Raw genomic sequence first — 23,089 nt, 5'->3', positions numbered from 1 at the left:
ATATTATGTACTGGGGTATATTTGTCAGGGGCAAAATCTTAGTACATTCATTTTTTAAAAAAAAATCAATTAACACTTATTTTATTTTCTGTCTTTACCTTAATAAGACATTTATTTTGTCACTCTCTACATTATTGGCTTACATACCATTTATTCACTTTATTCACTTTTAGTCACTTACAGTTATTTATTCACCTTTCAGTCACTTTAATTTTAAAACTGTGTAATTTTAAAACTGTATATTCTGTGTATTTATTATTTCACTCTTATTGCCTGTTCTTATTGTCCTTATCTTCATCGTTATGGTGCCTTGTTGTTTGTTAATTGCCCCTTGGGAATAAATAAAGTCTTCTGATTCTGATTCTGTTTTTAATTTTCCAAATTCTTCCCTGATAAATAAAGTACATCTAATCTTACCTTATAACAAAAAAGCTTATGAAACGTAGAATGACTGATTAGGACAGAACTATACAAAAGAAGTGGCACATTTAAATAGAAAAGTTTAATAAAATTCTTGCTGAATAAAAATATAAATGTAATACAATAAAGAGCAAATAAAATCTCTAACCATTAAATAAACATTTTGTGGTATGACACTTTCTGCATATGTAACAAAATGGCAGAGGGTGGGGAACTTTTAAATACAATTAAAACATTATTTATTATTTATTAATTTGAAGTCATAAAAGTGCCCCGTGTATTTCTTACTGTAGCCCTCCTATCCAGCAGGGGGCGCGTGTTAAACGGAGTGGTGCTGACCGAGTGAGGAGCAGCGCTCAGAGGTGAGAGTTCACTCCGGTAAAAACATGGTTGAACACGGGGATATCCGCGTGGTTCACCGCGGCGGCAGTAAAATAAACTTCAGGGATCCTGTGATAACCCACGACTCCAGGTGAGCGAGTGTTTTAACCTGCCGATGTTTCATATTTAGTGGAAAGGTCTCGCGCGGTTTGTGTCGTTTGTGTTAGCCTCAGAGCTGAGGCTGTTAGCATTAGCTTGAGAAGCTGCTGGATATTCCTGCTGCTGTTTACAGCATAGTATCAGCAGCTCGTCTCAGCTCCGTGACTCTGACTGAGCCACAGACCAAGACTGAGCTGTGTCCCGGTCCCTACATGTTTGTTTGATGTTTGTTTCCTCATATTTGTATCGCTGCAGGTTCCTTCTGTGCGCCTCCGGAGAGGCTGTGAAGGTGTTCAGCACCTCCACAGAGGAGTGTATCCACGAGCTGCGGGGTCACACCGGGCTGGTGACAGGTGTGCTGCTCAGACCCTCAAACCACTTACAGGTACAGTCACCTCTCCACCTAGAAAAACGACTTTTTTCAAGACGTCTTTATCCAGAAACTCGCTGATATTCATTTAATGTTAGAAAATACAGGAAAAGCAGAATAGCTGCTGAAGCCACTTTTTCTTTACGTGTAATTATTTATTTATTAAGTTTAGTTCAATCCCCCAGCTCTGATCAAACAAGAATCAGATCTCTTTTTATTTTTTTATTTATTTACTTACTCATTATCCTCATTACTCACTCTGTTGGTTCAGGCCAGAGGCAAAGTAAGTAAACTCTTGATTTTCTGTTCCTGAAAGAGCCCTAACTTAAACTCTGAGTCAGTTACGATTAGTGGTGCAACGGATCCAAGATCTCACGGTTCGGATCGGATCACGGTTTTAAGTCAGGGATGGGATCAATTTTCGGCTCAGCAAAAAAAGACAAAAATTTAACTCGCCATTTACTTATTTAGGTATTTTTTGCCTATTAAAAAACATTCAACTCAAGACTCATTCCTCGCAGTTATATAAAAACAAATTAAGGTGCAATATAGGGCAGTACAGGTCTTTGTATCTACCACTCCGTGGTAATATAATGAGCGGTCACAACGCTTTCTGTTGCCCTGGAGGTCCACCCATTAGGGCAACAGAAGATGCCTGGGACAGTTCAGGCATAACTTTAGACTTTTCGTGCTCATACATGCTTGGAACGATCTGATCACTGAAGTGGACGCGCAACGGGATATCATAGCGTGGCTCAAGCACGTTCATCATAGTTTAAACCCCCTTGTTTTACACAACGGAATACGGCCTCACGTCTGCAGCTAAACACTCCAATAGCTTTTGTAATAGCTTTAGCCCGGACGGATTGGGCAGCAAATGGCGCAAACTCCTCTGCTCCTCCTGGACTGCTAGCACTGGCCATAACTATGGCTTGACAGACTGACCACGCGTACCATGCACATACTTTTTTTCCTTCTTTTTCGAATCTTCGGATCACGTGTGTGCCAAACCGTGGAGTGGGATCGGTCCGGATTACGGATCAACGGTGATCCGTTGCACCACTAGTTACTAGGGCTGCCACGATTTGTCGACTAGTCACGATTACGTCGACTATCAAAATCGTCGACGACTGATTTAATAGTCGACGTGTCGTTTGAAGCTTTGTAAGATCGCAAAAGACGCAGGAATAATAGCAGGATTTAAGAGTGTAATAACGGACTGAAACAGAAGATGGCAGCACTGCATGTACAAGGATGCCAGCTGCCGTTAAACCCCGAAGAAGAAGAAGCAGCTGTGTCCCAGAATTCATAGCGCGGCCCAGCTTAGTTTCCAACAATGGCGGTAGCTAGTTAGTTTTAATATTACTCTTATTATTCTTTCTGGGTCACAAAATAAACGTTTAACATATTTTCAGGCGAGAATGTAGCTGTGTAAACCTCAAATATCGGCTCAGTTTATCAGGACACCACATATTTTCAAAAGCGCTCCGACGTTTTCGGAGACGTCTGTTACCCACTAGCTCGATAGCTAGCCGGGGGCTAGGTCACTAGCGCCGTGAGAACACCGGACTCCCGGCAAATTGTTTTCAAACCCACCGCCATCTTTCGCGACTCAGGTTAAATATATATGAGTCACTTAGATAAATTAAAAATGTTGTTGTTTGGCTTTTTTTTTTTTTTTTTTTTAGTATTTTATTTGTTCCTGAGTAAATCGGTTTGGCTGAGATTAAAGTTATAGTTTTTACACAGCTGAATAAACGTCAAGCAGACAGCTGATTATCAGAAGTGTGAGATGCTGGAGAATATACTCCGGTCTCCTGTTATATTTTAGATAGCAAGGAGTTTATTAAACTTTACCAAAACAATCTGCAAATTTCATTGAAATTGAATAAACTATCATCTTGTCTTTATTTTTAGTTAGCACCTTAAAAGCTTAAAGCTGTAAGCTAATGATAGTTATATAAGAGCAGATGCTGCTGGTGCAATAAGCTGTAGTTTTACGTCCAGTGGATGATGATCTGATTAGTCGACTAATCGCATAAATAATCGGTGACTAGTCGACTATCAAAATAATCGTTTGTGGCAGCCCTACTAGTTACCATGGAAATTGAGCCTGGGAACCATTCCTGGTACCTGACTCCTTCCCTCCTGCTCCTCATACACTCACCTGCTGCTTTATTAGGTACACCTTTGGACCACCTTTTGTCTTCAGAGCTACCTTACTTCAAGGCACAGATTCAAAAAGCTGCTGGAAACATGCCTCAGAGATTTTGGTCCATGTTGACACGATAACATACAGATGTGTCTCTTGCAAATCCATGATGGAAATGGCCTGTTCCACCACACCCCTCAGGGATAACTCTGGGTTTACTGAGCTAATGCTGATCAACGTTTCTGGGTCCAAAAAGTTGGCTTTTAAGACTTTGAGTTTGTCCATCCATCCATCTTCATCCACTTTGTCCGGGGCCGGGTCGCGGGGGCAGCAGCCTAAGCAAAGAGGCCCAGACCTCCCTCTCCCCAGCCACCTCCTCCAGCATATCCGGGGGAATACCAAGGCGTTCCCAGGCCAGCCGAGAGATATAATCTCTCCAGCGTGTCCTGGGTCTGCCCCGGGGCCTCCTCCCGGTGACTTTGAGTTTGTTAAACCTCCTTTTTAGCAGGACCCTATTTTTTTCCCTCACTTATTTTTTAATTGTTTTTATTCTCTGTATTTTTCTTTTTATTATTATTGTTTTTGGGTTGTTTTTTATATATATATATATATATATATATATATATATATATATAGATAGATAGATAGATAGAGAGATAGAGAGATATAGATATAGATAGATAGATATAGATAGATAGAGAGATATAAATACAGTTCATTGTTATGTCTCACACTGTGCTTGTGTTGTGCTGCAGGTTTACTCTTCATCACTAGATGGCACTCTCAGACTCTGGGACTTCACAGACGGGATTCTTATTAAGGTTGGACGTTGAGTCTTGTTGTTTCTCTCCAGTCTTTTCTGTCACTGTGGATCATCAAACTCCAGCTGCAACACACACTTTCCTATTTTCTCTGTTTATAAAAGTGAAATGAAGGGTTTATTTATTATTAGGCAGCCCTCAAACAGAGTGAGCAGGGCACCTGTGATCAGTCTGCGAACATGCAGATGATGCAGATCCTGTTCATGATAATAAAGGAAATGTGTTCTATCTTCTGTGCTTTGACTGCATAACTGAATTTTCTTGAGCTAACAGAAATTTTTTGCATTAGTTCTGAAAGATTTCCTCTCGATGTCCTTGTGGGTGATTAATTTAACTAATTATATATATTTTTTGTAAATGAACTCTCATATAAATGAATTGTTTCACCTTAAATTAGCTACAAAACATGGAAATTCAGCAGAAAAAGGAGTAGAGGTGTTTATGATGAGGTTTGTGGGTCCAGTTTAAGAGCCCATGTTTCCAAGATGCATGACAGCTGTGCGGTCTCTTCTAGACTTGTGTCATTGGATACCCAATCTACTCCTTCTACGCCTCTGCCAAACATGAAAACGTCATCTTTATTGTTGCATCCATGCCGAGTGACAAAAGAGCGGGTAAGTGTGACATCAGAGCGCCATTCAGACTCCATTTGTGAAGTAAAGTTTCTAGAACTCAGTGTGAATCTGTTGCACCACCGTCTGAGGGGTAAAGGAAGAGTCCCCAAACAAGGTTTATTAATAAAGTGTGATATTTATTTAATCGCAGGCTACTGCAGGGTGACCCAAGGGGGAAAATAGCAGAGTGATGCTTCTCAGGGCAAGAAGTCAAATATTAAGAAAAAACTAGCCACGCAGATGCCTGTATGTGTCATACCTCTTCATGTTGAATGTTATTGCTTGTTTTGGAATAGTTTTAATGTGTTGGAGTCACCAGGTCGTCCTCGAACCAGCTTTAATATGTGGGAAGAAGAAGGTTTTTTTAGAGGTCACTGAATGGGAATGTGTGAAAAAGGCTGATTTGTGTTTGCAGAGCGTTTCCAGCTGGTTGCGGTCCATCTGCCACAGAGTGGAGATCAAATGGTGGAGGCTCAAGAACTTTCTGCCGTACTCAGTGGCGTCAACCCCAACCCAGCAGCCATCGCCTTTGGCAGAGGGGTACGTACATGCCGCCACAGCTGATACCAAGAACTGACTACTTCGACTTAATCTGTCAGGAACTTTAGTTTGACAACTGAAGTTTCTCGAGGAAACGGTATTTTAGAGGGGAGTATATGAGAGAAAGCTAATGCTTCTTCACTGCAGATTATTTTAGTGAATCAATGATCAGCTGTTCCCAGTGCGTCCCTCGTCCTCCATTAGCTTTCAGCTCCTTCGTCTTGGACTGCAGCCTGTGTTCTTTGCTAGCCCAGCACCACATGAACCAGTTCTTCCTCTGCTACAGGCTCTGATTGGAGTGACTCTACAGCTAATCACAGAACTATAAAAACAAGGACAACTGTTGCGAGCTGCATCCCAAAGTGTAGAATGATGTTGGAGTCGGTCTGACTGCAGGATTTTTTTTGGGGAAAGGTGCTGGGTGGTACTGAGGCTGGCAGGGAAAGAACAAGGCAGTGAGGAGTGGAGGTTGAGGTAACAGGCTAGCAGCGCTGCAACTTTCAAAATAAGAGCCAGGGATTGTCCACTAGTCAATGTTGTCAGAGAAAATACAAATTATTAAAGGACCAGACTTTGGTGACATGAATGTGCCAAAGAAGTCTGCCTGAGGAAGCAGAAATGTGGAGCTTGTGCACACTTCAGGGTGTTATAAGTCCAAAACTCTTTATCATTGTACTTCACTGTGTTTAGCAGACAACAGTTCAAACGTTACTTCAGACTGAAGTGTTTTAAATCCAAATGTGTCTGATGCTTATCGCCTGCTTTAATCTTCACAGGGAGAATTTATTGCTTCAGTGAACGACTTGCAGCTGGAGGTCTATTTCTTCAAGAAGCAGAAGTCGTACAGGTGAGAGTGAAGATGGTCACTGGAGGTGACTTAGATTTTTAAAATTCAGGCTCCTATTATTTATTTCTCCTGTTCCAACGCTGAATGATTATTTTAGAGTTTTGTTTAAGGCTTCAGGCCGCTCTGAATGCTCAGTTTCACACAGGAGAAAAACGTCTCTTATGTGGTCATATCAGTTGTGTTCTGTTTGAGAGGTAGAGCCAATCAGGCGAAAGTACTTCAAGTGTCAGAGATTGTATATTATTTAAACTTTTACAGCTGCTGGGCTAGATGTTAATTTTAAAAGGTTATCGTGTTAGTTTTATTTATTTATTTTTGTCATGGAGAGAAGCAGTGCTGCTGTCACACATGACAAAGGCCATGTTGTGTTGGCTGATGTTCAGTAACACCAAACATCTGTCCTGGTGCTGGTTTTTAGGTTTTTCCTGAAAGAAGACAACAAAAAGGGTGGCTGGAACACATTCACATGCGTCGCCTGTCACCCGAAAGATGACTGCATCGCCACGGGACACGAAGACGGGAAGATCCGCCTGTGGTGAGGGACCTCGACTGAAACAAACGCAGATTATCGATGATCCAGATCTTAAACTTCTGCTGGTCGCTGGTTTTGCGTTGTAAAACTGACATTCCTGCTCATCCTTTTAGGAGAAACTTTAACCACAAGAAGGAGTACACGTACTCCACTCTGCACTGGCACCACAGCGCCGTCAGCTCGCTCTGCTTCACTCCAGAAGGTATTCATAGCTGTATTATAGTTATTACTTAGTTCCCACGATCGTTAGGAAGTCCTTAATAGTCTGAAATTGAAATAACAATTAAAATGGCATCAAAATATCTTATATTATACCTTTTTTGTGGGTATTAAATTTGCAGAAGTTGTGAGAGTCAGTAGAATAATTTTAAAGTTGTTTGCTTAACTTTCTTTGTGCTCCTTTATTTTTAGTAACTTGGATCAAAACAGTAGGGGTGATATTTATTTATTTTTAATCAAATTATCAAAAGCACAATAAGAAAAGGAAAACATATCAACTAAACTCTAAAAAAAGGACTTTCTAAAAGTAAAAATATTGTAATTTTCTTGAAATCATCCATTTTTGCTACAGTTTTTTTTACAGAAAGTGTAAACCAACTTACTAACACAGCAAGTTCCACATGTATATATTCTTCCAAGGAACAAGGAAACAAACAGAAATCACTCCTCTGTGTGTTACGGTTTTAGTTATGTATTTATTTTGTATTGTCAGGGACCAACCTGCTGAGTGGAGGTGTGGAGTCTGTGCTCGTCCAGTGGAGGTACAACCAAGAGAGCGAGCGGGACTTCCTGCCCCGCCTGGGTGGCGCCATCACTCACATCACCGTCTCACCTGATGGATCGCTATTCTGTACCTCACACAGTGACAACAGTAAGGAGTCTCAGCCTGCAGGATTTCAATGCAGATACGCACAAATTATTGTCAGTGAAATTCGGTGAACATGGTCCATTCTTTCAAATCAAGTCGTGCACCTCTCAGATTTCACTAAATTGATTTCAGAGCATTTGAGTCACTCAAATAAAATGCAGTTAAACGGCTCAGGTTCCAAACTCATTTTCTGCTTCAGCGATTTTCTTGTTTATTGAAGGTTTTGTTTCCCTTCCTTATAGAGATCACCATCATCCAGAGTTGCGTTAAAGTGTCTGCTGTCATTCAGGGCCTGGTCAAAGGTGAGTACATACTGTAAGGTGACTTTTGAGCATGATGTATGTATAAATAATAAACACTAGTGTTAATTTAAGATGTGCTTTATTGATCCCTTCATTATAGAATGTAAAAGAAAGGAAGGCAGTGAGACAATAATTCTTTGCTTATTTTCTAACACAACACAAATTTTTAGCATCAGTAACACTGCTGAGGTGTATCTGACACTAAAAGTGATCCTAAAATGTGCGTTTGCAACATGTTTTTGAACCTGCATGAACATGAGCATGACTTTGAAATGCCATTGTTGGAATTTGTCACACAAATTGAAGCAAAATAAAGAATTGTCGCCATAGTGCTGGAAATTAAGTGAAAGAGCTCAGCGAATGACAGTTTCAGAATGATGCCGTAAGGAGTTTAAATATAAAATAAATTCAGGTGTGAAGTGGAAAAGATTTCTGCATCGCTCGGGATCAACATGCGGTTACCACAGTAACTGCGTCAGCTAACGGAGGAATCCAAACAGTGTGATTCAAATTGAAAAGGGCTGTGACGAAACGATACCACATTCGAGTCCATTTGCATAGGTGTATTCCCACACAGAGTGAAGGATTATGGGTACACAGCCTACACAGACATCCTCCACTAAACCAGCAGCATGAATCTCAAAGTGGATAACGCTGCGTGTAGGTGGAGTGGTTGGAACAGGAAAGCTGAGTTCACCATGCAGAGAAAACATGGCACAACAGCACAACCAGCAGACAGTGGAGATGACAGTTGGCAACGCTGAACATAGGATCAACACACGATCATCTGTGAGCAAAACACAAAAACATTCCTTCACCACAGCTAGTGCAATCCCAAATTTTCTCTCAGTTTAACATCTCATTGTCTGCTGGAAAAGTCCGGAAGCTAAGCACGGACATCAGTGTTCCCGACGGTCATAAATAAGGTCACTAAACTCATATTATTTCACATTTCTCACAATGATCGCTGGAACGGTCACACACTCAATGTGGTGGACAGCAGTCAGGTAATGTGCGCATGATGTCACATGAGAAACCACCACACTGAAGAAAAACCACAAGTAGATTTGAAAAACAAAGTGCAAACCAATTAACTTTATCTTCACATAAAACGCAAAAAGAAATAGAAATTTACTTTGTTACCATGATAAAGGTGTTAAAACAAAAGAAGCACCAAAAGAACCCATTTGAACAAATGCACCAAACAGGGAAAACCAGTAACTGTTATTGACTGGTGATGTGAGACTGGAGGAAATGTAGTTTTAAAAAAAAAAATTTACCTTTTGAGTTTCTTTATGCATTCATCACCTGCCAATAATGTGTTTTCATAATTAATGACATAAGTTTGTATCAGAAAGAAATAAAATAATGTCTTAGTATGTGGGGTTAATCCTCCTTAAACCTGTTTTCTTGTTCAGGCGACAGCATCGGGACAGACTTGATGATGGATCCTCGCAGCAAAGCTCTGGTGCTAAACGGGAAACCCGGACATCTGCAGTTTTACTCGCTCCAAAGAGACAAACTGCTGTACAATGTAAGCTCTCAGCAGGTCTCACACACGGGTGGATTTGAAAGTGTGGAAACTAGGTTAACATTGTCTGTTTCTCCCACAGCTGGACATCGTGCAGCAGGAGTACATTCATGAATCGGGCCTACAGCAGTTCGAGGTGGTCAAAGCGGCGTTTGACGCCTCTGGCTCGTGGTTGGCGACGGTGGAGGAAAGACATCAGAAAGCTGCTGAGCTGGAGCTGAACCTGAAGCTGTGGGCTTTCGATGAACAGACGCAGAGGTACAGATGTTACAGCTGTTTGTCTGTGGGCTGCAGGGTCAGTCAAGGTTTCTCTTTCATGTGATGAAAATAGTGTAACAATAACCAACCACACCCCTGTCACATGCAGTTTTGTGCTGAACACGACCATCTCGGCCCCCCACGACGCCCAGATTACCGCCATGTGCTTTTGCCAGCCCACCGACAGCCAGACCACCCTGCTGGTCTCCACCAGCAAAGACGGACACTTCAAAGCCTGGCAGCTCGCTGCTCCAGCCCACACAGAAGGTACAGACGGTAAGCAGTCAACCGAAAAAGCCAACCACCTAAATTCTCATAATATTAACTGTTTAATGGAGGTTTTTAAGTTTCTACCAGTGTGCTTTTCAGAACATCACGTTGAACATGAGGTTTAAACCAAATTAGGCTTGCTTTTCTTTCCCCTTCACACAGTAATTCAGCTTATGTCTGTCTCTCTCTCTTTGTTTCCTCTGACTTGCAGATGAAGGTCCTTCCTGGTTATGTGATTTCGTCAGTGCCTATCACGGCCTGGTGCCCGAATGCTGCAGCTTCTCGGCTGACGGCTCTCTGCTAGCCGTCGCCTTTCAGGAGGTGGTGACCGTGTGGAGCCCCTCCACCTGGGAGCTCCTGACAACCCTGTCGCAGCCGCCGGGAGCTGTCAGGTCAGCGCGTAGACTCATACAGAACGGGTCAAATATCAGCACCGTCACGGTGACCGGTTTAAGCTTGTAGCGTTAGTTAACCCCGTCAAGTCTCCTCATTCCTCTTCAAAGAGCGTAGACACACACAGAACGGGTCAAATATCAGCACCGTCATGGTGACTGGCTTAAGTTTGTTACAAGTGAATAGTTTGTTACAAGTTATTATCAAAACTTGCACAAGTAAAAAGCCAATAAGAGGAATTCCCCGACACATCTGTGTAAACCTGTTTATCAGGTTTAACTGGTGAAGATGCATCTCTTCAGCTGCTGCCATCAGTCAGACAGATATTTCAAACAGACGCGCTAAAGTTAGAGCTGTAGGCTGACAGACCAGTTGTTGAATTTGCCAAAATTTGAATTTTTTTCAGATTTTTTTGCATTATTATAGATTAAGCCGTTAAATAATGTGTCGTAGTGTCATAGAGGGTTTAATAAAGTATTTAAAAAAATTAACTGAAGAAATGAGATAACCAAGTTAAAGTCCAAAAATGTTTCCTAAAATGTCAAAACCTCAAACTTCACAAGCAGTGACATCGCGCTCTCATTATTTTCCATTAATTTTAAGTTAAAAAATGTCAAATTGAATGTGTGTTGTTTAGTAACGATTCACCAAGATCAGTCACACTCCATGTGGTGTTATAACCACACGTTAAAGATGGAAAAGTGGTCAGCATCACTGGCGGGGCAAATTTCACTGGCTGACCAGCTGTGGTCGCGCCCTCGGGCGAGAGCAGGGGGCATTATCCTCGTAGCTGAGAGGTTTGCTGGACGAGGATTTGTGTCGTGGTGCTTTATTTTCAGTTCAACCATTAAATGACTTTCTCTGAAAGCGGTTTTAGAAATAAGTGCACCATGTGTGCTTGTAACCACGGTGATGACACTTAGGTCAAGGCTTCAAAATCAGGGCTTCACAAATTAGTATGCATCAGCGCTTTGGCTGTGTCCATCTTTTATATACAGTCCAGGTGAGTACGTAGTGTAGAGTTTTTGTTTTAGAATAGAATAGCCCTTTATTGTCACTATACATGTTATTCACAGTGTTTACCGCTTGACAGTAAAACCTGTGCAACTCGAGCAACAGTGGACATTTGGCTAAAACGGGGGATGTGCTCCAACGTTCACTGCCAGCAGCTGTTCTGAATGAGTTAAGCAGGTTTTCCCGACAGAAGTTCAGAGCTTTGTTTCTCAGAGCACCGAAGGATTTTTAACCTTCTGTGCAAAAACGAGCACTGTCGTTTCGTAACACTGCTCAAGTCTCCAAAAATGTTGGCACGTTTCCCCCTCAGCTGACAAGAGGCCCACAGAGGTCACTGAGGACGTGAAACTACTGCTGCTGGTTTCTGTACCACTTTTTTGAAATAATCCCCGAAAAACAGAGTCAGCTTTTAGCACGTTTGTAGGAAAAACAAAAAGAGATGACTTGCATTAAAATGAAGGAAACAGAATGTTAAAATCACTTGAATATTCATTACTGGACATTTATTTTTGTTTCCTCTCACATGAATCTCAGTTTGTCTGAACTTAAAGTGCGTAAAAGCCTCTCTGGCCAAAAAGTCAGTCACCCTCTGACAGCTTTCTTTAAATAAGCACACAGTTTCTGTGTAATTTCAAATTCAGATGTGAAGAGACGGACAGATGTTTAGACAGCTGCCCGTTGCTACCCCTTACATAACCACCACCTATAGATGTCCAGAGCTGAGTCACCAGATCTCAGTCATTAATAATGTTTGCCCTCGCCTGCTGAGGGATAATTATAATTACAACACTTTACCTCATCTGAGTTACTTTAAAAGGAAAACATTTGTTTTTATAATAGGAATGTCTGTTTGTGATTTTCTGTGCTCTTAGCTCTGAGTGGGTCTTTGCATGTTCTCATTTCAAGTTCCTAAGTGCAAAAGCTAATCCTGAGAAGTATGCGTGGTGTGAGGAGCGGGTTGGTTGGGAACTGCACTTCAGATTGTTTAACCACGAGATAAATAAAAAGGACCTTTTTTCCCCTCCATTAGTGATCTTTGTTTTGGGCGACTGAGCTGTTCCAAGTATCTGCTGGGAACCACCGCCAGCAATCTGCTCTGCTGGAACCTCCTCACCTGCTCTTGTAAGACTTCCCCCTATGTACAGACTTGCTCTGTGCAACTTAAAAAACTATTTTTATCCCAAAAGTCTGAACAGATTCTAACATATCCTTAAAACTTAGGCTCTCAGATATGAGAGGTTTGTTGACTGGTTAAAAAAATTGCATGTCTCCATCTGTTTTTCCCCTCCATGTCTTCCTCTGTGTCCGATTTGGCAGTGGAGTGGACCACTTCCATGGATGTCAGGCGGCTGGTGGCCGACCCCCTCTCCGAGAACATGTCTGCCTTTTGCTATCAGAGCGGATCCACTGACCGTAAGCTTCAGACCGTCCACGTTAAAACTGCACAAAAGGCATCTGAGAACTCTAACTTGATTGGCTCATAGTGGTGCTGTAACCTCAAGATTGGACCCAACAACGAAGTCCAGTTTAATTTGACTCAAATAAAAAGGCCACTCTGGTTCCTCAGAATCAGAGTGGCCTTTTAATGCAGAGTTTAGACACGAATGAGGAATTTGTCTTTGAGTCGTTGTCCAAAAAACAGTCGTATAGATTGGTATATATAGTGTATGCATTTCCCTCACAACAGACAGACACACGCACACAATTAGAATGCATACTAGCTACCTGCAGATGTAAGCATGGAAATTAAGAAATCTCGCAGAAAAGAACCAAACTGTGTTTACTCACAGCAGCAAGTCAGTATGGAGGACCGAAAGTGCCAAAATAAAAATAAAATTGTAGTAGTACTTACTTTTCAATAATCCCACCAATGAAAAAAAGAAAAGATCAGATATGTTTGGCTTGATTAGTAAATTATTCTGCCACCAAATTCATCAAGAATTGATATTAAAAACTAAATGTTTAAGTAAAATGTGACTTAAACATATATTAAACTGAGGGTTTTATTTCATTTTTAATTAATCCCCGATTCATTTTTACTCATTTATTTGGAAGTTCATTAATTTAATTATGTATATATTCACCAATTAACAATGGGAAACTTAATTAGCAAGTTAATAATTAGCTGTATTTATACAGTCTTAAATAAATGCACAGGCAAAATAAAATTGTAGCCCACATTTAATAAATAAAAAGACTAAATGTGATTTTTTTAATGTTATTTTTGATGTATTTAATGACAGGTTAATACATAAACCTAATTGGTAACTCATCCAATAATGTGGAAGATAAAGGTGCTGTCCACACACACTTTCTTTTGTGACTTTTTGAATCGTTTTATATCACTGTTTCTCTCTTTCCTGCTTTCAGTGTTTGTGTTCAAGCCCAGCGAGCCTCGGCCACTGTTTTCCCATAAGGCTGTGTGCTCGGGGAAGGTGACTCAGGCCGTCTTCGCTCCCAGGGAGGAGATGCTGGAGAGCTGCGAGGAGAGCAGCCAGTGGCTGAACCGCTCTCAGCTTTACTTCCTCACTCAGCAGATGGTAAACAACATTTCAACTTCTGCTGAAGAAAAACAGAACGAGAAGTCGACATAAATGCTGCTTATGTGCCGGGTCGGCCTGTTTTTTATTGGCAGGGAGAGTCGGTTTAAATCATAAACACTGCTTTTTATTACTGTAATATAAAATATGCAAGTATATTTAAGGAACTCTGTTGGATTTGAGTCTGAAAGAAAAACTCGTGAGAGTTGTGAGTGCTCTAAAGCGAGCGCTGCACCTACAGGTTGTTTGGCGCCTTGCTTTGTTGCTAATTATAAGGTCAGTCAGGTCACTAAAGGCATGGCGTGTCTTGCAGGAATGTCATAGCTCAATAGCTCAGCTCTTTTAGAGCCCCCCCCCCCCCCCCCCCCCCCCCCGAAGAGTCTCTCTTCTAATTTTAGGACAAAAGATGAGACCTTTACATATGTGACATTCCTACACCTCCATCTGACTGAAGGTACAGGAGCGGCTGTAGATGTGAAAAATTCAGCTTTACAGTCCTCTGAAGGTGCTTTAGAGGTGCTTCCAGTATTTCCAAGGGGGAATAATGAATGTGGCAGGCACAGGTGTTTGAAAGTTAAAGGACAAAAATGGCTCCAGAATGAGTCCCAGCTTTACCGTCCTGAGTTTTGGTGTCTGCTCAAACAGCTGTTTTTTGTTGTTGTTTTTTTTCACTTTCCAAACTGACTGACAATCTGTAGTGTATCTGTGTAAAAGCTTCGTCCCTGCGGGACTGAACCTGAACTAGTTTCCACAGCACTGAGAATCACTCTGGACTTAGTGGAGAGATAAGATACTGGCCGTTTATCCCTCCCGGGTTGCAGATGACCTCGTAACTGATAGTTTTTGTAAACATCCTTATCTAAACTCAAAGTGTCTGCAGTGAAGAATTAGTTTATACAGTCAAACCAAAGGAAAATTATTTGATAAATAGTTTATGAAACGCTTTCATCGTGATAGAAATAAGTACTTTATGCTGACTGTGGACTCTTCCCTGCAGGATCTTATGACATTCACCACCAAAGCCGAGGAGGACAGGCTGCTGGCATCCAGCAAACAGGTGAGCTCCTCCCATTGGTTTTGCACCAAACATTTGGACTTTTATTTGACCTTGTAACACATTTTTCACTTTAAAGTAAGGACCTGCCCACACACTTTGATCTGATTGTTTTTATGTTCAGAGCTTGTGTGAATTAGGGGTCAGTGCAACCACAATAATAGACTTGATGTTCAGAACTTCCTGTTCCAAGTGCTGGGTGGTGTTTATAAAACAGCAGTGAGCTGGAAAGGTACTGCAGAGGGTCTGAGAAGGTTTTTACAGTAAATATATTATTTAGGTAAAGTTTACCTGAAATATTTTCTTATAAAACAAGAAACTGAACCAAGGTGCAAAATTAATCAGAGTTATTCTTAATTTTCTGTTTGGAGAAAAGCTCAGAAGAATCAGTGAAAACACAAGGAAGGAAATACTTCGTCTTCAGCCTGTGTGCAGCTGGGTTTAAATGCTTGGTTGGGGCACAGAGGAAGATCTTGAGATTCTGAAATGAGCCGTGGAAGTCTGAAATTTAGGAATGGTCGTTTTGCAGTTTCCCACGCACACATTTTACTTTGGTGGGCCGCTGGGGCTAATTTTAGCATTTATTATTTAAGTAGACACTAGAGAAGAGAGGTCTGACCTCTGGCTGTTGAAAGTTCAGTTGCTCTTACTGTCTCCTATTTTAACCACCAGCGATGACAGTCCTCCTTTTGCTGTGAGGAGCTCCTGCGAGCTCCTACTGAGGTGGAGGACTCAGTAGGATTAAACAATGCTAAAAGTGTGTGGGGTAGGATCTAAATCTGTGGGAAACAGCTAATAAAGAGGCCCGTGCAGTCTCTCCATTAATCTCCACCGTTTACCATGGGGTGACCAGATCCCAACATGTGTGGGGTATGTTAGTAAGACGTGAAGCACGTGTTCGGTTTAAATATGACTGTTACAACTCCCTCACTGAGTAAATATTGTAAGAGGAAGCCAAAGTTCAGTCTTGTGTCTTCTTAATCATGTTTTCTCTTTTCATCCTAATAAGGTTTAAGTTGTTGAGGAGGACAGAAGATGAATAAGCTGAGTAGTTCCACATAAAGCGGGACACCTGGCCTCACAAAGCCTAAACATGATGGAGATTAACCCTAATCTGGTCACTGGCCACCTGGTAGAGGTTAAATTACCCAGGATGCTGCATACTGGGAATGTTTAGTGGTTTTGAGCTATAGAGAGACCAGAGTTGATACCTGAGAGTGAACAGTGAAGTAAAACATATCAAATAAAAGTCAAACTGTGAGCTGGACTGAGGATTTGTTCCATTTGTTTTCTTCGGGAAGGAACCCGGAGGGTGAAAGAAGTCCATTGTTCTTATCTGAAGTTACAAAACCCTCCAGTGAAAAAGCCATCTGTTGATCCAGCTCCTTTCCCAGCCTCAGATCTGAGAAATGCTCCTCTGCTCTCAGTTTCTCATTAATAACACGTTTCTTGCTTTCCCCTCTCAAGCTTGTGATTGACGACAGCGTAGCCATGACGCCTTTCTATCTGCTGTTGGGGAAACACAGACAGCAGCAACAGGAGCATCAGGACTCCGACAGCAGCCTGTGGGCAGAGAGAACGGCGCTGCCGCAGACCTCTGCCTCCATGAAAGAGGTTGGTTGGTTGTCCCTCCAGGGATCCCGTCCCTTTTGTGCTGTACATAACCACAGATGATGGCGTTTTAAGACTTCATTGTTGTTGCTGTTTTTTCCCTTTTTTTCCCCAGCTCCTGCAGACCCCAGCTCACGTGCTGCCCTCCACCTCATACCTGTGCTCCATGTTTGTTCAGTCTCTGCTCATCTCTGTCTCAGACGCCAGGTCAGTAATCCAGCTTTTACTGAATAATTGTTGAAGCCGCTGCAGTTGTTTGTTTCCTACTGAGCGTATACACAAGATGTGATCAGACCTAAAAAAGTCAGAATCCATAACTGGTTTAAATTTGTCAGATTTTCGCTCAAGATCATCTTCCCAGGTATCTGCAGACAGCTTCTGGCGTGGCTGCTATTTGTAGATCTCTCAGTGAAACAGAAAACACAAAAAATGCATTCAGCAAGCAGGGAAAAGGTTTTAAAAACGATCCACACATCAGTTTAAAATAAATCAACATCAGACTTAAGTGCAGCACCCAGACTGGAATACAGACTAGACATGATGTAAAAGTGTAAATATTTATAAGAAAGATTCATAATGAAAACCTTTGAGAAAAAAAATGAACATTTTTTCCTGGCGAAACTTTAAAATGAGATGCCAGGGCTCGGTCTTAAAAGGCGAGAGACTGGGCAATATTAGCATTAAGAGAAGATGATAAAAGATTATTCAAATTAGAGTTTTAGATTTTCAGACTCTTTTAAGCCTCGTTTGGTCTGATGATCTCAATGTGGATTAAGAAAATATAATTGAAACTGAGGCTTCACATGATTCAGCAGCACATGTGAAACTGAGGTCTGTTTATCTCTAAAAATATGCTGAGTCACATTGGTGTTGATAATTTTTTTGGGGGGGGATTTTGGTGTTCTCGTGGCCTCAGGGAGGAAAAGGCACATGCAGAAGAGGAAATGGAGAGCGAGAAAGAGGAAGAGGACTCTGAGGAGGAAATGGAATCCAGCAGGTCCAAACCGGAGCTGGCGGCGGCAGCGGCGACAGAGTCGGACACCCCCGCTCTGACAAAGGCTCAGGCGAGAGAACTGAGGAGGGTGAGGAAGCTGGATCACAGCTGGCTCGCAGGCCTCCTGGACTCCTAACCAGAGCCTGTACGAGGTTTCCACCAGCAGCTCGGACGTTTTCTGTTTTATACCATTAAGTCAAAGTGGGCTTCTTCCACTTTGTCTCCCTGACTGGAAACAAATCTCTGTGCAAACACAAAGCACATATTTGATTACACAATCCTCAAGTCATTATTGGACAAGTTTATGACATCCAAACAATGGAACCCCTCCCAGCTTTTCCTCCGCTGTTGTACAGCGAGCGCGAGTTTCCACCAGTTTTCTTGCCAAAACTCTGGACTGAATTTTTGGTCTGGATTCTTTTCAATCCTCAATTGTTTTGTCTTATTCTTTTTTTCTTTTTTGGAAAATAAATATTTGTACCAAACCAGAGTTCTGCTGCTTCTAGGTTTTTTTTCACTAAAGCATAAAAATATTTCCTCTTATCTGTTCTCTCAGCATGTTTTCATGTATACAAAAAGCTGCAGTATCTGCTGTTTTTGAGAAATGTGACATTTCCACTGTTGATGTTCCAGCTGCAGAGAAGCATCCCCGCCATGCTCAGCATGGTGGTTTCACAGCTTAAGTACTCCATAAGTGACACTATGAATAGGTGTTGAGTTGATCTGATTCTCCTGAACTTATGAAGCAACAAGGCACCAAAAAAGCACAGGATTTTGACCCACGTTTGTGTGCTTCAAAGACCCATAACTATGAAAATATTCACAGTATGAAAGGAAAGTTTTGGCTCCATTAAATATAATGAAGTTGCTGAGAATCCCGACTTCTCTTTAACCATCCAAACGTCGCTGCTGTTTTAGTTTTCGCTCTCCGTTTACGTCCAAAGTTATAGTAGAGCTTTTTTTTGGTTGTTTTTTTAACTTCTAGTGTTTTAGAAGTCGTCCCGTTATAACATGGTTTATCGTCTTCATTATCTAATACACTAATCCAGACGGGTCATTTCATCAGGAAGTAGGATTTATTTATTTATTTTTTGCTTTGTTTTAACTCCATTTTATTTTGGAAAACACTTATCTTTCCGGGGAATCTGGAAATTGTAGCTACAGTTATAACCTTGGCTACACTCAAGTAAATGATGGATTTGGGTTTTTTTGTTTTGGTTTGTTTTGTTTTTTAATATAGTTTCCAAGTTTGCATGACTTTCAGTATCTTCAGAGTTCAAGCTGTTTTCCATTATCAGTATAATGAAGGGTAAAGGTCATATATGTAACTTTGGTTGTATATGCTTGTGAACCACATTCAGTTCTGCTTTCACAAAGGGTCACAATAACTTGTGACCCTTTTAGTGATGTAAAGGTTGAATAGCTGACGCATGGGCACTGCTGTTGTTTTTGATCAATGCCCATATTTTTGTGTGACCTCCAACCTTGAAATGTCTGATTACTGCTGCTATAAGGTTTGTTCGCACTCTTGAGTCCTGAAGTCTTGAGTAAGCTGATTTCAGGCAGAGCTGCTGGTGTTTTTTGGGTTTTTTTTCCCCCCCAGGATTAGGGATGACGGTGCAGTTTCACATCAGCATCTTTCAGTTCCTTTCCTGATCAGGTGCTGCTGAAAAATTATCTGTTTCTTTTCACAGTAACTGATCAAACCGGGTCATTCTCATCTAGTCGTAAGCTTTATCCGTCACCTTTATTGACTCATTATAATTGAGGGATTGTAAAGCTGAGCTGGTATCTGTAAAAACACTTTGGCCGCTGTGACCGTGTCATTATAAATTTGACCTAAACTCCAGTACAAATTCAGTGTAATATTAATACTTTTACAGTATAAACCAAATCCAGAAAATCCCATGAAGGCTTTGTAAAATATAAGTGAAATATAATTTAAAAATAGAATGAAATGATTTGCAAATCTCATAAATCTCCTGGAGTGATTCATAATAAAATACAGAAAAGAATTATACAAATCTAAACTGGTAAAATGTACTATTTAAAAACAAAATGAGCTCATTCGTTTTACAGTACTGGAGAATCTTTACCTTGACAGTATAAAGTGCCATGAGGAGACAATTGTGATTCATAAATAACATTTCCTGGAATAGTTCCTGTGCAGGTATAGTGACTGTTAGGAGGAAATCACGGGACATTACCTGGAATCAAATTATGACTTTTTGTTTTTCTGAGCTTAAAAAAATATATTTTTGTTTTAGCTTAACAGATTTTTTTTTTTTTAATGCTTTAGGAAATAAAACTTTCTGTCTTGCAAAGGGTAATACAAGATACTTGATATTACCCTAATGGCTGTTTGCTAATCTCAAAGCTATCAATAGTTAGCATAACATCAAAAAAAGTTTGGGTGGGAAAATTTTCCTGCAAAACTTCCTGCACAGATACAGTGATTCTTGGGGGAGAATGTTTTTCTTTTCAACCCATTAACATGAGACCTGGTATCACTTCCATGTCTGTTTGCTAATTACAAGTAGTTGGCATAGCAACTGCCGACAGCTTTCCCCCCCATAAAACAAGATAGCTTTCTGGTGGGAAAACGTTCCCTCGGATGTCTCTGCCAGTTACAAAAGTATCCACATTTGGAATGCTAACTGCTGACAGCTGTAAAGCGAAATATTTTGAGAGTAGGAAATTGTTCTTGCACAGGTAGTGATTATTAAAAGGAAGTAATAACATTACCTAGAATCAAATTATATAATCTAATCATTGATGAATCCAGGTGATCATGGAAGAAATGATAGTTTAATATTTGACAAATTTAGTTTTTGTATATATAGTTTTTTGTATATAAATATACACTTAAAATTATTGAAACCTATTCCGTTTCGTTGTGTACCAGCTATTCTGGAAATGAAGCTGTAACTGTAATAAAGGTGTTCAGTGTATAGGTGGATATAGAGTTAAACACCTGATTACTGACTTGTAAAATTGAGCAATGTGAACCTCTAACACTTGCCTTTTTTATCAGCTGTAGGAGCAGGCACTGACGATTTCTTTGCAGATAGAATAAAAGTTTCATTTCTTTCCTGAAAACTTTCTTCAAATAGGTGAACACAGGGTTTGAATAAAACACACCTGTTGTTTAAGGCGTTTTCAAGGAGATAATATTTATGCTGTGCACACTTATCTGGAGACCTAGTTCTTGTCTGTAGACATTGGACTTTCACTAAGGTCAGAGGCCGGTTCTCTCCTAATTGTACAGTGATTAGGTATAATGGTACCAAATAGTGAATAGACAAAGTAATTTGACAGTAAAGATAAAAAAAAACTAAACAAAACATGTTCACATAATACAGTTTAGGCTGGTTCTCAACTCACTGAACGCCCTGTCAGCTGGGATCCTGCACTAACATGACTCCTCATGTTCAAATCTATTAACATAAACCCATGTTAAACTGGATCAGACTACTTTTGTTGTTTCATGTAGCATATCATTGACTCAATCTCTCAAAAATTCCAAAACATTTCTGGATTTGTCTGGAACCATTAGCTACTTATATTTTCAAAATGTAAAAATTTACCAATGTAGCCATTGTTTCAGTCTTAGGAGGCATTAGAGAATTTTTCATTAGAGAATTTGAATCAAAGGATACATTTCAAGGGAATTGAGGAGGGTCTAATTTACAACTTTTTCGTAGCTTTGTTTCAAGTAAAATCGGAGAGCTTGGATAACTCAAACATGATCCATGCTGCTTTAGTGGTCGAATGACAACTGCAGCTCTGCATAATTCTAGAAAATCTGCTCTCATCTCATCATCATGAAAAGCACAGGGTGTCAGTGGTGGACCTGCCAGTGCTGGTATGATATGGCAAATGGGTTTCAGGCTGCAGTGCCGAGCAGCGAGGACAGGATGCGCTACAGGACGCTGAGTGATGAGGCCACCCTCATTAAAGTTGAAGCTCGCTAATGTGCCTGAGCCTCAAATGCTCATTTGTTGCTCATGTTGTGCAAATCCAGCTCACTCTTTTGTGTTGAAGTTCAGGTCACCTGGCTCAGTTCAGCACCGGCTGCCTGGAGAAAAAGGAAATTAGCTGCTAACTCTGCTGTGGTATGTGACCTCACACAGTGGCAGCCAAGGCCAAGACTGGCACACACACAAACACGACTTTACAGAGAAGTGATTGTAAAGGTTTTCTTTATTTAAGACATATCATGCACTACAACCAATACAAACCTCCTGATATTCAGGGGAGTGTGATTATTACACAAAAAGGATTTCTTAATGATTTGGTGCTTTTATTCTATCAAACTACAATAACACTGATATATAGAGTTTTATTTATATGTATATGTTTGTAGAAAGAGATGAAAGCAATAAAATACAGATGTGCTCAAATGAAAAGGAACTACAGCTTACAGAAAAAAGAATCACAAAGTGTTGACACTACATATATAAAAATGTAAAAAAAAAAAAAGTTTTCAAACAGCACAACAACAGTATACACTCTGATTTTCTGTTTTCCAATTAAGTTTGTATCGACTCACAGCTAAATATATTTACATTAGAAAATATAGCATTCATGACCATGTGGGATATTCCTGAATCAGCAGACCTGTTCTGAGAGCTGCTTTTGTTCCCGTGCGCAGACTGAATGTGAAGCAGGTGGAACATGAAAATAAAGCTCCTCCATCCTGTTTCACGGGCCCTACAAAATGGCCCTCTGTTCTCCCACACCTGGTGCGGTTAACTCGCCTTCCAACCCAAACACGTCTACCCTCCGCGGCTGGAATTGTGGTTAACCTTTTCATCTGCGAGCACCGGCCAGTGTGGCGAGTCTGGTTTCCATTAAGGCGTGTGAAATTTCGGAGGTTCAGAGGTGGAAAGGATACAGGTAAAAATGCAAGGTAAGCAGACAACATGTTATTCCACTTACAACTGAAGGGTTGACTCTACGGGGAACAAAATAGACCTTTGGGGCTTTCAATGCTACGCTCTTTATATAGATATTTCTGTATTATAGTGATTCTGTAAAGGTCTGGAAACATTCATTAAAAAATTAAACTTTTTAATTTGTTTAATCACTTCATGGCAAAAACGGCATGCAGAAGCGCCAAAAATCCCTAAATGGGTACGTTTTCAACCCCGGCTGAATAAAAGTTGAGGGTTTTAGTGCCATAAAGTGATTTCAGATAAGACCTGCTGACTCAGATCCCTGAGTAGCTTTTTGAGGAAACGTGGGAGCGCCTGAGGTAAACCGAGGCTGTTTTTCACAGGAACTCGGGTAGGTTATTTTTCCCTCATGACCATGTGGTAGTAGTGCTGGGTGTTGCAATATGTGCCGTAGTACCCTCCCGCCAAACAACGACATCTGAAGAGAGAACGCATTACTGTGCATGGTGCGGAGGGTTTTGGGTGAAGTCGGGACTTCAGATTTGTGCAAAATCATATTGAACTAATGCCTGATCACGCA

General features: G+C 40.8%; 1 protein-coding gene across 2 annotated transcripts; it reads left to right on the top strand.

The window, feature by feature from the left end:
* The first annotated feature begins 758 nt into the window (after positions 1-758).
* On the top strand, positions 759-18,099 carry wdr75 (WD repeat domain 75). Of its 2 annotated transcripts, none has more exons than XM_080902760.1 (21): positions 759-892; positions 1,156-1,285; positions 4,178-4,243; positions 4,758-4,857; positions 5,273-5,397; positions 6,174-6,244; positions 6,663-6,779; positions 6,890-6,978; positions 7,489-7,647; positions 7,887-7,946; positions 9,365-9,480; positions 9,560-9,735; positions 9,845-10,002; positions 10,217-10,397; positions 12,443-12,534; positions 12,730-12,825; positions 13,783-13,952; positions 14,950-15,009; positions 16,474-16,620; positions 16,733-16,824; positions 17,534-18,099. In XM_080902760.1, exons 1-21 carry the CDS (start codon positions 807-809, stop codon positions 17,745-17,747), a joined length of 2,505 nt encoding a protein of 834 aa, XP_080758886.1. In that variant the 5' UTR covers positions 759-806; the 3' UTR covers positions 17,748-18,099. The 2 variants fall into 2 exon arrangements, with proteins under 2 accessions (XP_080758886.1, XP_080758885.1); XM_080902759.1 differs by having other exon boundaries at positions 9,845-10,011.
* Positions 18,100-23,089: the final 4,990 nt, after the last annotated feature.

The sequence above is a fragment of the Rhamphochromis sp. 'chilingali' genome (genome assembly GCF_963969265.1).
Source record: "Rhamphochromis sp. 'chilingali' genome assembly, chromosome: 14".
Lineage (NCBI taxonomy): Eukaryota > Metazoa > Chordata > Actinopteri > Cichliformes > Cichlidae > Rhamphochromis > Rhamphochromis sp. 'chilingali'.
This window is presented reverse-complemented; position numbering and strand designations above follow the sequence as displayed.